Genomic DNA, 15,449 nt, shown 5'->3' with positions numbered 1-15,449 from the left:
CGTAAGACCATCACAATTTCAGACTTCTCTCCTGTTCTGCCAATGCCTCTCAGGCTGAGCTAGCCCCAGCCTGATTGATGTCAGCCAAACTTGTGTGGAAACGGAGGCAGTGAATCTAGATGCTGCCATGGTGTCTCTCAAGCCAGTTCTGAGCAATGCTGTCAGAATAAAGCAGGAATAATTTCCAGCTGTTTCCAGCTGGCAGCTACTAAATGTGTGTGTGAGGAGGTTAGTGAAACTCTGTACAATCCCGAGGCATTTGGAATTGGGAAGTCATGAAATGAAAGTTCACCAGATAACCATCAACTACTGGTCATTCCCTCTTTTGGTTCCCTTTGCAGCCGGGCTGGAGGCCCCAGTTTGTGGTGAGGTGCTGGCACCCTGGTGCTCTGGGGCCAGCTGTGCCCGAGCTGGTCAACCAACTGTGTAATTGAAAAGCTTTTTGATTTTTCCCTCCTTTCACAAACACTGGGTGTTTTGTTCTGCAGCATCAAAGGCCAGGAGCTCAGAGGAACAATGGGCATCTGCAGGAGCCCAGGGGGAACAATGACCGTACCTGGCCCCGGGAAGAAAGTGAGTACTTGAAAGAACAGAGAGACCTCCCAGTTTAGCAACACAATTGGCCTGATCTGGAAATCTCTGCTCAAAGATCGGCACTTTGGCTTAGTCACCCAGACAAACTAGACTTTGCAGGGCTTTTGCTGTAGACTAAGAGCTGTCTGACGATATTATAGCTCGATATTGTAATATTTCCTGCAGCCCTGGAGAATTGATGACATTTCTGAATTGTGAAGTAGGATGGGGCTGTGGAGGATGGTGTTTTCCCTACTAATGGGTGGATAATGTTTTTGGCTAAAAAGCTTTTCACAGTATTTAAAGCAGCAGGATCCTCCTTGTCACTTCTGCCCCCAAACAGGAAGCCTTTGCTGCTGAGAATAGTACATGTAAGTGCCTGCTGTGCTTTTGACCATCATGTGTTTGAAGAAGTTTCAGGGAGTTAAAAGCTCTGAGCACCTTTTCTGAGGCCCTGTGGACCTCACAGTTTAATTTCACAGGAAAGATTCCCACTGTCTTGCATTTGGCTGAAGTGACCAAGCGAGGACTGAGATTCCTTGTGTGTTCCCTCAGGGGAGGGAGAGAGAATTCTGCCAGCTCAGAGTGATCCTGGGAGGAATCCACCTCTGATCCTGCAAATAAGCACCTCAGGTTAGATGATGCGACTCACTGGAGGTTGGAGCTGTATTCCTCCCTGATTTACCTTCTCCAGTGCTGTTCTGAGAAAAAAGTGGGGCACTTCTGAATACTGGAGATGTTTCCTCAGAAATGACCCAGTGGGTGAGACTGTTGGAGGGGGTTTGGCTGTAAGATGTGCCACTCTTACAAGCGCTATTATTTCTCTGCTGTGTGACCACAGTAGCCACTGCTGAGATCCTGCAGAGTACCAGGAAAGTACTACCCAGATCTCAGAGAATCAGAAACTCATTTCAAGAATTGGGAGTCCTTGCAACATGTCAAAGAAAATTATCTAAGCCAAGTTTGGGTCTGAGCCTAGCATGGTGATTTTTCAGCAAGTGAAGGGCAAGGACTGGGAAAAGAGCTTTCAATCTGCAAGTTCAGAATATATTGTGTAAAGATGAGGTTATTTGGAGTGCAGATCCATACTGTGTGGTCTCAGCCTGTTGCACTGAACTCCAAACCTGGGACTGCGGTTTTTGGGAGGGTCCAGCTGCAATCCAGAGAGGCAACTGCAAATTCTACAGAGCCCAGGGCAGTCTTTAAACCTGCTAGCTTGGACACTGACAGCACTGGAGCTGGTATTGCTCAGGCTTTGTTTGCCAGGGATTTACCCAGAGCCCTGGGCAGCTCTGATTTTTTTGCCTTACCTAAGGCAAGGAGATTAGATAACAGCTCATAATGACAGTGGAGAAAATCCATGTGCATGGGGTATCTTGCTGCCTCAGCTGTTGGTAAGGTCATGGGGATGTCTTTTGGGCTGGTATTAGTCCAGGACTTCTAAATGGGAGTTAAGCATATCTCAGTTGGATACTTCATGTTGCTGGAGAACTTGCAGCTGTATCATCTGGGCATTTGGCATCATCTGGGCTGTGAAAGTTTGTGCCTGTGCTTTGACGTTCCCAGAGATGCAAGGCTCTTGTGCAGTGTGGTGATTGCATACAGGGGCAAAAAAAAAAAAAAGACGTCCTAATAAAGAGAATTGAGCAGCCTGGATCAGTTGTACAAAGAATGCAAAACAAGCCTGGGCCATCTCAGGGTAAGCTGCACTCATGGTGCCTCTTGAACCCATGTCCTGTTATTGTTGGTGTGGAACATGAGGGTCTGGGCCAATGAAAATAAGGAAGGTGGCTTGACAGACACAGATTTTATCTTTTGAGATTCGTCATGACCTTTCTAGTGTATAATAAATAAAGTTGACTCAGGAATTGGCAAGTGCCCTATAACACGCAGTCCTGGTGTTGGGACTCGGCAGAATGTTCTGCTTAGCAATGCACTCTGTTGGCTTTGTTTGCCCAGTTCCTATTTTGGAGGTGTGCTGAAGGGCTGAGCAGTGGCAGATGCTGAAGCCTTCTGCAGGGCAGGTGCACTGGACCCAGCAACTCCAACCATGCTGATCCAGGTTGGATGAAGGTCATATTGAATCCATGATGATACAGCCTTTTACCACTGAGAAAAGAAAAAGAAAAAGAGCTGTTCGCAGTGGTGTGAATCTTGGGGCAAAGAGGACTCCCATTCTTTCACATTACTGTATAACCTGTCAAGCATTTAAGTCTGCATTGAACGATATTGCTTCCTGTATTAATGTCTTTTGAGCAGCCCTGCCATGCACGCTGGATCCTGTGATATTAAACAATTCCATCATGCAGAGGATGTGGCCAGTTTTGCAGGTGACAGGAATGGTAGCTCTGAGATTTGCCTGCTGCCGAGTGAATCCCTGCCATACCATCTCCTGTGATAGCCAGAACTGTGAGCAGTCAGTCAGGTTTTCTCAGCTAGTCCCGGTGGCAGGGGCTGTGATCTACAGGGCTCCTTTGCAGACAACTGGGAATCGTGCTGCTAAACTTGAAGCTGTTCTGTGACGGTAACACGTTGGATTGTGGAGTCATTCTGCAGACTCAAAAGACACTGGGGAGAAGAGGGCTAATGTTTTTGCTCCCCAGAAAGAATACGGGGGAGAGCTGCAGTTAATTCACAAAAATTATGGCTGATTCCAAGGCAGAGTCTCAGGAGGACAGCACCCAGCACTGGCACCGGGGTGCTGGGCTACATGAGCACTCAGCACCTTCAAGTAAAGGACAACTGGCTGCCTCATTTCTGAGGTGCCTGCCATTTGGGAGCAGTCCAGTATTCCAAATGTTTCCTGCCTTTCTTTATATTCATGCCAAAAGCACTAACAGAATAGGGTGGAGATAAAAAAAATCTTAGACCCTCCTCAAGATCCTCCTCTAATTCCAGAAGGCTCAAAATGCTAAAGGTTGCGCTAGAAAAACAGAAATAGTCTTTTCTCCCACCATTGGTAACTTAATGCCACAACTAAAGCTGAGAGTCAGCTGCTTGTTCTACAGCTGTGTCCTTTCTGAATTCATGAGAAATAGCATTTTGATTTCCTTCCAGAGGAAATATACAGTAATATCCCTAACTTGCACTGAGGCCTTCCAGTCTGCAGAACTAACCCATGTAACATTCATCTGCAACTAAATTAAACTCAAGTTCCCCTATTCCTTATGGATTGAGCCAATGCTTGAGAATCAAGGCTTTTAATCAGAAACCTTTATAGCTTTGCTTTCTCCGAGCACTTGCTTCCTATGCAAGTTCCATTCCACCCTAAGTTCTATATTTGCAGGTGATCCCTCCTTTCCTGCTGTATGCCAGACCCGGGAAGCACAAGAAGTTTATCTGAGATGCAGGGGCTGTCTGTTCCTTTCCATAGTTCAGCATTACCTGGACTTTCAACAGAACTGTAGCAACAACATTGCTGTAGATTTTCACTGTGCGGCTGGAGGGAGGGATGTGCTCTCTGTATGCTAACAGCAGTCTCTGATTCCCTTGCAGGAGGACCTTTCGATCAGCCTTTGATTTGGAAGCATTATGTGGGACACACAATCCTCCCAGGGAGAGTTTAATGCTTTCTTCCCGTCAAAAGCATGAGGCTGCATCCTGGGGTCAGGATGTCAGTGACATGTGGATGACACCGAAGGCTGAAGCCAGCGTGTCAAACAGGTCTTGGAAGAGGCTGCGCGCTGTCTGCTGCACAGACACGTCCGCTCTCTCTGAAGGGAGGTCCTTGTGGATATAGCCATGATTTTGGTGTTTTCCAGGTGGCTGTGTTCTCTCTACACCGGATGAATCCCAGTGCTGTAAAACACGTGTCCCTGCTCTGCTTCCTAAAGAGATGCATCTGCTGATGTCAGCTTCCAGGTAAGATGCACAGGAACCTGCTCGCTCTCAGCATCTGTGGCCTTTGGCCTCTGCTGATAGTCAGGCATCCTAAGGAAACTAGAAGTGACCTAAGGCTATTTTTTTGCTAATCCTTGGTCACTGTTGCAGATGGAGAAGTAATGGCAGTTTTCCAGCAGGTGAGACCCTCCAGGCCAACAAGCCAGACAATAAAAATAAACAGAGGAAATAGCATCCCTGCAGTAAGATAACAGAGAAAGGAGAGGCTGGGAGAGCTTTCTGCTGTGTGTGTGTCAGGGGGAAGCACAGAGTTTAGAGCTCTCTCTAACAGGAGCAAGCAGATGTTGAACCTTAACACAAAGAAAGAGGTTACTGCCTGGACAGAGAGGAAAGGAGAGAAAAGGAGGTTTCTGCTTTGCCCAGACAGAGTAGGAGTTGCTTTCTAGGCAATAGGACACTGGAAGGAAGATCTTGGGTCTAGATGTGGGGTCAGTGCTTTGCTGATTAGCTCTGCTCCACCTGGTTGGTTTTTGGTCTCAAAAGCAGTTCTGAGGGTCTCCCACGTCGATGGAAACTGCTCTGGCTCACTTGTGAAACCCATTTCTTGAATTCTTCCTCTTGGCCTCTGCTTTGTGTCCCATCCCCCCAGATGCTGTGGGCTTATCAGAGCCTCCACACTGCTCAGCGCTCACCCCTGACGGGATGGCTGGGTAGTGTTGTGGCCAGGCATCTGCTGGCTCCATCCCTGTGCTCAGCAAGATGGGGAAGCCACCTGTGGTGCCCAAAATAGCCTCTGCCTGGGCAATCCAACCCAAATGGTGTTGATAGTGGTGGGGGATTCCCATGCCTGATAAAGAGGCTTCTGTTGGGAGGATCTAAGCTGAGCTCCAGGCCTGGCCAGCTGTGGAGGGGAGCAGATGGATCTGCAGTATAAAAATAGATCGAAGCAGACTTGTTCTGCCTCTTTTCTTCACCAGCTCATAGTACAGTCCCAGAGGTGCCTGGTCAGCTGAACAAGGGCAGAGAACTGGGTGCTTTGCAGCTGCCAGTCTGCCTGGAGCCCATTAGCTACTGTCAGAGACAGGAATTTATCTCTCTCCAGTCCCATTCGCCTTACAGCTGCCGTGTGGACAATCTTGTTTGCTCACAGCTGCTGGCAGTGTGTTACATCCCATTTCCCTGGGGCAACACAAGCAGGAGAATGGGGCATTTCTGTGAGATACCATGTTCCTAAACTCTGCTATGCCTTGCCTCAAGAAGCAGAGCTCTTGAGTCTGTGGCTGTGTCTTCTGGATGAGATCTCTGTACAGCACCTAAGGAAATGTGCTGAAGGGCTGCACCAGTGTGTCGTGGGCTGTTTCAGCTAGTTGACTGGTGGATTTTGCAGCAGTCAAGTCCTCTGTGTATTGCACATGGAAATCTCACCTCTTCCCAACCCCAGCTACAGGGGGAACATTTTGGAGTGCTATGATCCTTGTTGCTCCAAGTGACTTGGATGCTTGTTACAATGCCGTAAGTTCCCACCAAAGCTCTGAAGTTCAAACACCCTCCAAAGGCATCTGAGGCTCATTGTCTTTGGTGTCTCATGTAGATGAAAATGGGATGTCCCCTCCTGGCCCAGTTGTTCATCCCAGCATTTTCCATTTAGGTTTAGAAATTTTTTGACACTAAAATATGATGGGTTTGGTCCACAAAAGCAACTGCGAGGCTGCATCAGTACTCACAACAGAGCTGGCAGGATGTGGTCCCTCTGCACTGTGCCTGCAGAGCACTGCCCATCAGTCCCAAGACACGTGTTTGCATAAAACCCCCTTCTCGGTTGCCATCCCGACTCCATCCCCTCCTGCTAACTGAATAAGGATCACATAGATATTTCCTGAATGGGCTTTCGTAAAGCACTAATTTGATACACTCAGGGCATCTTCCTGTAGTGAATGTTCCTGAGGTAAGGTAATTGAAGGTGTATTTGCATGGGTGGGTGGGGGGAAGAGGGCAGGACTGCTGGCAGAGATCATGGGAGGTATAGAAGAAAACCCTTTTGTTCCTGTAAATGCCAAGTGTGTTGTGTCTGTTTACACTCCCTGTCTCCCCAGCTTCTACCTGTGCTGTGTTTTGAAGGTGGCTGCAGTGCTTCTCTCCTCCTTACTTTTTGGGGGTATTTTTTCCATCTCATCTTGTGCATCTGTTCTGCTTTTTCATTTTTGCTTTTTGTTTCTTTTCTGTTTTCTTCCCTTCTGCCTGATGTTCTGCTTCCCGAAAAGCCACATGCTGTGGTGTGTGAGGGAGAGGCACTGAGGCTGGTCATCTCTCTGCACTGACATCCCAGGATATACTAGCAGATTGCCTGCTTTTTCGTTGAGGGAGCTATATCGCAGAGAGAAGGGAAGAGGGAGCAAAGATTACCACCATGGGAGAATCCAGGTCAGAGACTGAGCAGTTGGGTGAAGAGGAGGTATGCAGGCAAGCAGGGACCTTTTTAGTAAGAAATTTCCAAGAGGCTGCAGATGAGAGCTGTGGAGGTGACTGCTCTTTCAGTTGAGTCCACATTCCCTTTTGTGTTTTGCACTTCTCAAGTGCCACCGAGGTAGTCTCAGGTTTTGACTCAGACACTGCCTTTTTCTTTGTACCAGATGAGTCTTTGACACAGAAAGTCTTTACAGTTTGTAGGCACTTATGCCATGAACCTGAGATATTGCTACTGATATGGTAGAGGGGCCCAGGGTGAGAGGTGGGCAAGAGCCTGGGCTGCTTGCTCCTAAGGATCGTGCTGGAATCACAGCAGCGGTACCTACAGTCCTGGGCCTTGACCTGCTCTGTGCTCTGCCTGCATCTGCTGTCTTGGCAGATCTGCTTTCCACTCCATGCCTACTTCTGCATTTTTATATTCATCCTCAGGGGAGCAAAAGCTTTGTAACCTCTGCCTTCCTGGCTTCCTCTTTCTTACCTTTCACCTAAGAATCACATCCTAACAGATCTGCTTAGCCACTGGCTTTAAAGCACTTTTTGTCCCTTGCCAACAGGTTCCCCATGCTGCAGCAGCCCCAGCACCTGCCCCGTGTCCCAGGACTCCCACCAGCTGCCCTCTCCGTGTTCCCTTCCAGCTGCTCACTGGCACAGCTGTGTCCATCCCATTGGCACATGCTGGTCTCAGTAGATCCTTGTTCCTAAAAGTTACCCTGAGTGAGTGCTCAGATGATGGCTTCATCCTAGATTTCCAGGTGCTACCACAACTTAAATCTTCAGTATATGCACTTTTCCTTTACATATGCAGTGCGTTTCAGCCAATGGAGACAGCACTGCTGTTCAAGTGGAAGGAAGGCCTCCAGCCTCACTCCTTCTGTGACACTTTCTCTTTGGGAAATTCTCCTTGTTCACAGACTCCTGTGCTCTTGTCTGGTGTTGGGAATCAGGAAATAGGGGCAGCACCAAGCCTTTCCACTTACAGCATTTCCTTCTGCTTGCTGGGGAGCAGAAAAGGGCTGTTTAAAGAGCTTGTTGTTTGCAGAGTAGAGGCAATTGCTGTTCCTCTAACTTGAGAAGCACATGGTGAGGAAAAGGTAACTTCTGAAGCCTGGGGACTTGGATTTTTCCTCACAGAAACCCTGTGTTGTCAACTGCAGACAAGAAACCACCGGTAATGTGCCAGTAAACAGACTAGGAAGCATCTGCCTTGCATTTCAATAGCATAAGCTTGACATTTCACCTCTGACTGTTTCTTTCTTTAGCTCCTTAACATTTGGTATTTACAGAAATGTTTCAGCTAACTTGATATGATTCAGCTCACAAAATGACCGTCTGGTCTCTAGAGACTGTCTTGAGGGGTTTCACACATCATGGGGGAGCTGAGTGTTGCCCCCATGTTCAACACTTGGAGGCTGTCCCAGTGCAAGGGTGGGTGGGAGCCTTCATGGGGGTTTCCAGCAGCACAGCAGGAAAGGTGAAACCAAAATTGGTAGCTCCAGCAGACCTGTCCAGACCTCGCTTCCATCTCCACATCCCCAGTGGAACTCTAGATACAAACCAGAATCTGGACTAAATGCGTGTTCTGATTGCTGTGTTTTGTGCCTGATGTGCTTGGTGCAGGCTGTTAATGGCCAGGCTGTATGTACATCAGGGAAAACCTGCAAAACACAGACCTTCTGAAGCCCCAGATTTGGGCATCTAACTTGGTGTAATAATTCAGCAGCATTTGTACTGCAAGTGCAGTGTGTGTATAGCTGTACCTCCATTTTTCCTGATGACCACTGAGGGTCAATTTTATTTTTGGTTGTTTAATTCGGACAGAATGCTTGAGCTGGAGGACAGGGAGCAGTGAGAGCTCCCTCTGCTGTCTGTGAGCTTTCAGATTCCCAACTAGTTCGGTCCCCACTCAGATTAAGTATTTTGCCAGGGTGGAGATGATGTTGGAAGCTGTCCAGCCTATAGATGACTCTGTAAAGGACCCATATCAAATACAATTATTGCTGTTAATATGCAAGGCCCAGTGCATCTGAGAGCACCCTGTGAGTATCTCTGCGGGCTTCTGCGGCGCTGTGGTCGCAGCCTGTGTGTGCACATGAATTTGGGTTTGGACCCAGTGTAATATACCATTGAGAAGGGACAGACATTGCAGTTTTGGTGTTCAGCAGAGGATGGACTAGACTGGGGGACACTCATGCAAGAGGTCTACCCTGTTTAGGTAACACCTGTGCTGTGTCATCCTGTGGGAGGCCAGAGGGAATAAAACCCTGTCCAGTTTTGGGTAGAAAGCTCAGGTCTGTAAAGCAGCTTGTTCTGTTGAGTTCTCTGGTCATTTACTTCAGGCAAGTTTTCCCACTCTTAAATGAGACAGTGATGGAGACTCAACTGTCTTCACCAAGATACTCCTCCCTAGGGTGACACTATTTGATGCAGCTTTAGGTCTAAGGCCCTTAGGGAGGTGCTAAGAAGTCTGGTGGGAAGAGGGCACAAAGCATTTTTAAAAGCAGTTAAGCAACATAAGAGCAAAAGTGCCTCTAAATTACTCTGAAAGTTGGCCTTATTAAGGTTATTAACCCAGGTCCTTATTTGTTCTGGTGTAGCCTGGAAACATTCTGGCTGGTTGAACTGGACAGTGTCTTGCCAGAGTGCTTGCAGCAAGCTGGGTGGAAACTCTTCTCTTTGCCTTGAACGGGTCAGTATGGCCTCTCACTTCATGTTTATGAGGCTATCTTTTTCTTTTGGAGGGTCTTCCCCTCATCTCTCTCTCTATGCAGACAACATTCTGGAATTGTGCTCAGGAAGACATCAGTGTGTTTCTCAGCTGTAACATAATCGATCCTTTGTTACGGTACTTCAGTTAGGTGCCCCTGAAGGGTGAGCAGCTCTGGTCAGGAGCAACAAGATGTTCTCGCTCTGGCTGTTCACTGGCCTGGCAACTCATAAAAGTGCTATTTTTCTTCACCTCAGTTAAACTGTTAACATGTCCCAGCATGTACAAGACGTGGAAGCTCAATAAACCCAAGGGGCTCATTGTTAAACAAGGTAAGTCATCCTGAGAGGCTGGGTATTAGGTGACTTTCAATGCTTCCCTCTGTTTGTCAAGGATCAAACAGTGAGGTGATGTGGCAGAACAGTCCATAGCGTGAATGGAAAACACTGTGTTCCAGTTCTCTGTAAAGGCTCAAGAGTAGCCGCCTCAGTGCTTCCTGTGTCTGGTTGATGCTGAACCATCAAAGAGATTTTTTCTGTGGGTTAAATTGAGCTCTCTGCATTTAAGAAGGGAAATTGTCTTAAATACTTCTTTTGCTGTTAAGTTTGGCCCTTGCTTTGCTAGCAGCTGTACACATTGAACAAGCTAAAAAAGAATACAATGTAAAAAAATTAGACAGAAAGAAGACAAAGGAATAACAGAAAAAGCAAGCACCAATTGGACCATGTGTCTGAGTTCATCCAGACCATATGGAAGCTGTGAATTTTAAGCAGGCAGCTGAGAGACAAAATGGTAGTCATTTTAGTTTTGTCTGAGTGTATGAAAGTGAGAACATAGGAGTAGGTCAAGCATACATGGGTGAGGGAAGCTAAAATCAGAGGCAGGAGGAAAGCGTGGGATGTGGAGGTTTGAACTGGGAAGGGTTATTGCCTGGGACAGGAATATTTTGTCTAATGCATAAGGAGATGGAAAGGTGAAGAAAGGCCACAGGCATACTAATTATTTGCAAATTGCACTATGTCATCTTTCCCTCTGCCCAGCTTTAGCCATTGTTTGGTGCAGGCAGCAATACATGTGCACGCTACATCCATCCATCTTCATGATAGCTGGGTTAAATTGCACAATCGTCATGAATACCATTTGCAGGCAACTCTTACTGCTGCTTCCAGCCTCTGTCCAGTAATCTGTGCCTTCAGGTCCGGGCACTAACTGTGGTCAGTCAGAGGGTATTTTTATGCTGCTGCTTCTCTCACCTTTTTATTCCATCATTCTGCTAAATGACTGTGTTGTAAATAAGCATTCTTCTAGGACTGATAATTCAAGATCTTGTGATTCAGCATGACTAGAGAATGGTTCTTTGTACCTGTAAGAAGTGAGGAATCTGGGGAGAACTTCCTCACCAAAAACTACAGCTTTGTGTACACAAAGCTTCCCAGGCAGTTTGGTGGTGGTTTCTAAAAAGGACTTGCCTACAGTGGAAAATTACACTGTGTTAGAAGAAAGCTTTGAAGACCTGTAATAGTTAACATGAAATCAAGCACATAACATGAACAGAGAAGCATGGACCAGCAGATGTGATAGCGTATCACGTTTTTGTACACTGAATGCAATGTCCAAGGGAATCTCTTAAGTGTTGCAATTCCTCAGGACCACAGCCTAACTTGGTGTTGTTTTGCAATGCTGAGCAGCCCTTTGGTGTAATTGCTTCTTCCCTCCTGAAGCCTGAACATCTGGATTTATGGCGACAAAAGCAATCCAGCAAGGAAGGAAATGAAAAATGGCACCCCTGTGTATTAGAAAAGAGGCTGAGTATGGTCTGAGTCACAGCACATGTAAGAGACACTCTGGCATCCCCCAGCTGTCCCATCCCACAATAACATACCACTGCTGCTCTCCTCTGTTGGGAACTGCTGCTGCTCACAGTGACTGCTCCTCGGCGTGAACATCTTTAAAAGCCCCTCTGCCATCATCTGTAAATGGTGATCCACCAGCCACTCTCCATGGGAACTACTGATATTAACCTCTACCATTCTGTCCTAGCATCAGTTTATTCATTAGCTTTCTATGTTTTAGGTGCACATCTGTTAATTTTCACCTTCCACTGCCCACCTCTCTGGGGACAACATATGACCCTTGTGTTACAGGATCATAAAAAAACTATAGCTGGAGGGGATACAGCAGTAATAGAGATGAACACTGTCCTCCTGGGACAGTCAGGAATTTTGGTGCCTCTTGAAGGAGCCATGTGGACCCTACTCACACACCTTTACCTCTGTTTGAAGTGTCTGACAATGCTCTGCTGAGTCAGGGTGAGGAGGGGAAGATGGATGGGTAGGTACAGCATATATGTGCTCTTCACTGATTTTTCTGATTAACACAGGAGAAGGAGGCTGTGCTAGAGGGGCTTCCCAGGGCACAGCTGGCTTGATGGAGGCTTTTAAAAATTATTTTATTTTACTCAGCTCCGGGGATGTTTGTGAGTGACATGGTTGTGACTGCTTCCCATTGTGGAACAAAAGATGTAAAAGGTGAGTAAGCAGGTAGTAAAACATGGATATGAAGCCTTTGCAGGCTCCCTTTTGCTCTGGAGATGAATCAAGTAGTGTGTGTGTTGGGGGGAAGATGTTTTGTAGCGTTGCCTTTTGCCAAGTAGTGCCTTTTTTTTTCTGCCACTGATAAAGGAAAAAAAAAAAGCTCCTTTATTGTCACCGAGTGCTATGAATAGCCTGTTTGATCAGTTAGAGATTTGATTTGGTAAGGAGGCTCTGGGCTAGCAGTTTATGGGATAATGTGCTATCCCAGCTCTTTATCCCCGCATGCCCCAGTTATCCATCACACACCCCTGCCACAGTCACTCATTCCCTGTGCTCCTCTTTCTTACATCTGTGAGTTGACCATGTCTTGCAGATGATCTGTCCAGGGAGTGTGTGTTATGTTTCCCTCCTGTTCACATGGCTCTGGGGATGGTTGTTCCCTCACCAGTTATTTCTGAGATCCTGTGAAAATGCAGGGCAGGAGGTAAGTGGAAATCTCCAGGCATGCAAATGAAGAGGGCTATGTATTGTTTCCAAAAACACTTCCTTCTGGTGTGTAGAAAGAAGGACCCCTTGTTCAGGGTCTTTCTCACCCAGAGTTGCTTCTTGGAGAAAAGCAAGAGCTAGTACTTATATTGTTCTAGTGAATTTAAGTATTCTCCCAGGAGATCCTACATGTCTTTTTAGGCTCATTTGTTTGTGTGTTGGCTGCCTCCATCCCTATTGGTGGTGCTTTCCTCTCTCTCTTCTCCCATTGCTTCTACCCCTACCAACTTTAAACGCCATCTTTTGAGTAATCTTTGTTGACAAAAGCTGCCTTGGTTGTAGTTGCTGCAGGGGTTGGGAAGGCTCCTCAAGCAAGGAATGTTCAGTCCTTGGGGTCATGGAAACCAGCCAGGAATTTCTGCTCTCCCATTCCCAGGGGCATGAGGAGCCTGCAGAGGAAAACCAAAGGTGACCATTTCCTCAGTTTAAATGTCATTGACCTGAATTGGAGATGTTTTCCAAGACGTTTCAAGATCAAGAGAGCAGTTTTGGAAATATGACTGGTATCTTGATGGAGGAGAAGTGATCATTTCAAATTCTAGAGATCTTTAATACAATATAGGAAGTTGTCATTTGAAAAAAAAAAAAAAAAAAAAGCATCAGGCAATGTCTCTTTCAAGCCTTCAGAGTTTACACACACACACACTTAATACATGTGTGAGGCTTGTTCAGTGACAGATCTGGATATTAAATGGCTAAGTGTTATTTCTTGCATGTATGAACACAAAATATCAAGGTAGGCTAAAAAGTTAGCTATAAGCCATATGATCACTAAGGATAGTGTGTTACTCAGAAGAAGAAAGGAGGTAACACTGGGACTAAAGCTATATCTTTTCTGTAAGGCTGATATCTTAACAGCTCTCATGGGAGGAAGGACATATTCAACCTAATAGGATAATGGAATAATATGTTGAACATATCGGCTTTGACACAGACCAGCTGGTGGCTGTAGACACAAATAACGTAAGGAAAACAAATTTGAAATGTTTCAGGAAATGGCTATATGCATGCGGGGGGGGGGGGGGCAGAAGGGTGCCTTGTGTCTAAAAGGAAAAAGATAAAAGCCCCTCTCTTCATCTGTGGGAGGAGTGTCTCACTCATTCCTGGAAAGGACTACATTCCATTCTTAATGATAGTTGGGGCTATAAATTTAGTACTGTATTCTCCTCTGGACCCACAGTACTCTGCTGTGAGGTTGGACCAGAGGTCCAGTATGGAGTCTAGTTGGTAAACAGAAAATCCTGAAAACCAAACAAAAAACTACAGTTACTGTTAGAAATTTCCTCAGAAGTTATTTGTACACTAACTATTGCTCAGCAGGAAAATTATCTCCACCAGTATGTCCTCCACAATCTCTTTCCTTCCTTCTTTCTGCTGCCTTTGTGCTTCCAATCCATCTTGTCTTTTCATCTCTGTCCAACTGGTTTAAATTCCAGTATCTATAGACTGCTGTCCAGCAATGAAATGTCTGTGTCTTTCCTTCTTCCTTCTCCATGGAGCCCAGTCAGATACCTGGGTGGAAGGTAATTACTCTTCTCAGAGCTTTGATTTCAGGCTCTCTGTGGATGTCAGCAGACACTATTTCATCTGCTCCATTCCATTAACATGTGAATTATTTTCACTGAAACTGCAAAAGATAGAAATGTATTTTTCTTTCTAAATTAAAGCTCAGATCCTGAACTGGAGCACGTCAGGCAAACCACAGCCAGTTGGTGGATGAATGCATAACCATATAGATCAGGGGTTCTCAAGCCTTCCTTCACCACAGACCCCCTTTAAATACCTTTTGTGGCCACAGTCCAAGACTTAATTCAAGATTTAAAGCACTAGACTGCACCAAATACTTATTTCAATTTTCTCATGAAGGTTCCTTAAATTTGGAGAGAAGGGGAAATAAGTTGATTTGTTAATGCACAACACACTCCTATTATAATATCTTCATTGCAATGAATGCCTATGAATTTAAAATAATAGCATCAACACTCTTCTTGCTCAAATGGCCCATTTTATGGTATTTTAATGTGTTAATTCCAAATTTGATGCCAATTTCTACATTAAAATTTGATTAAAAGTTTTTACAATTTTTCTCACCTCCCCTCTTGTTTGTCTGTGTTCAGTCACCATATATTTTTGTTTATGGGTCCAGGGCCACCACTTGGAGGAACAGACTTCATCCCTGTTGTGGCCCTAAAGAGGGCTGTTGGGTTGAGAAAATGTCTTCAAGAGAAAAACGGCCTAGTTAAAGTGGGTCCCACCAAGCATAGTGACACAGTGTGACATGGGGGGGTGGGGGCCTCGAGTATGAGAGGAGCATTGAGGGGAGGGGGGTGTGGGAAAAGGAGGTGCAGTGCTTGCCGCAGGCCAGACCAAATGTTTCTGGGCTGGACGTTCCCCACCCCTGCTTTCAGCCTTCGTGGACCCCCTGTGATGACATCGTGGCCGCCCAGGAGTCTGCAGACCACAGGCTGAGAACCACTGATATAGGCAATATGATTCTTTTAGCGCCTTTCTCAAGTCAAAAGTTGCTTATTGTGTATTCAGGCAACATGCAAGTCTGTTCTGTGCTTACAACCCAGCTGGCCAGATATCAGTATGCTGTGTGACCATCACAATTGATGACTCCAGGTTCATGCTGCAGTGATTAGGAACAACATGACACGAAAGAGTATCAGCAATGTAAACTGCTATCAAGGCATTTGAAGATGCTGAAGATACCTAAGATCTTGAAGAGACCAATCAGTCCTCCATTGTCCCCTTGGTCACTGCAGATCCACTCTTGCCCTGGC

The 15,449-nt window shown here is 46.2% G+C and overlaps 1 protein-coding gene across 2 annotated transcripts in view; it reads left to right on the top strand.

Annotated features, from left to right (window-relative positions):
- The first annotated feature begins 12,416 nt into the window (after positions 1-12,416).
- The window catches only part of UPB1 (beta-ureidopropionase 1), a 28,192-nt gene continuing 25,159 nt past the window's right edge, over positions 12,417-15,449 (top strand). Inside the window, exon 1 of one of the 2 annotated variants that reach the window (XM_074921125.1) lies at positions 12,417-12,601. In XM_074921125.1, coding sequence (XP_074777226.1) covers positions 12,491-12,601 — 111 coding nt within the window. In that variant the 5' untranslated portion in view covers positions 12,417-12,490. The remainder of the gene's footprint in view (positions 12,602-15,449) is intronic. The other variant, XM_074921124.1, reaches the window with a different exon arrangement.

The sequence above is a fragment of the Athene noctua genome, chromosome 17 (genome assembly GCF_965140245.1).
Source record: "Athene noctua chromosome 17, bAthNoc1.hap1.1, whole genome shotgun sequence".
Taxonomy (NCBI): Eukaryota; Metazoa; Chordata; class Aves; order Strigiformes; family Strigidae; genus Athene; species Athene noctua.
The sequence above is the reverse complement of the archived record's forward strand: the minus strand, read 5'-3'. Positions and strand labels throughout refer to the sequence as shown.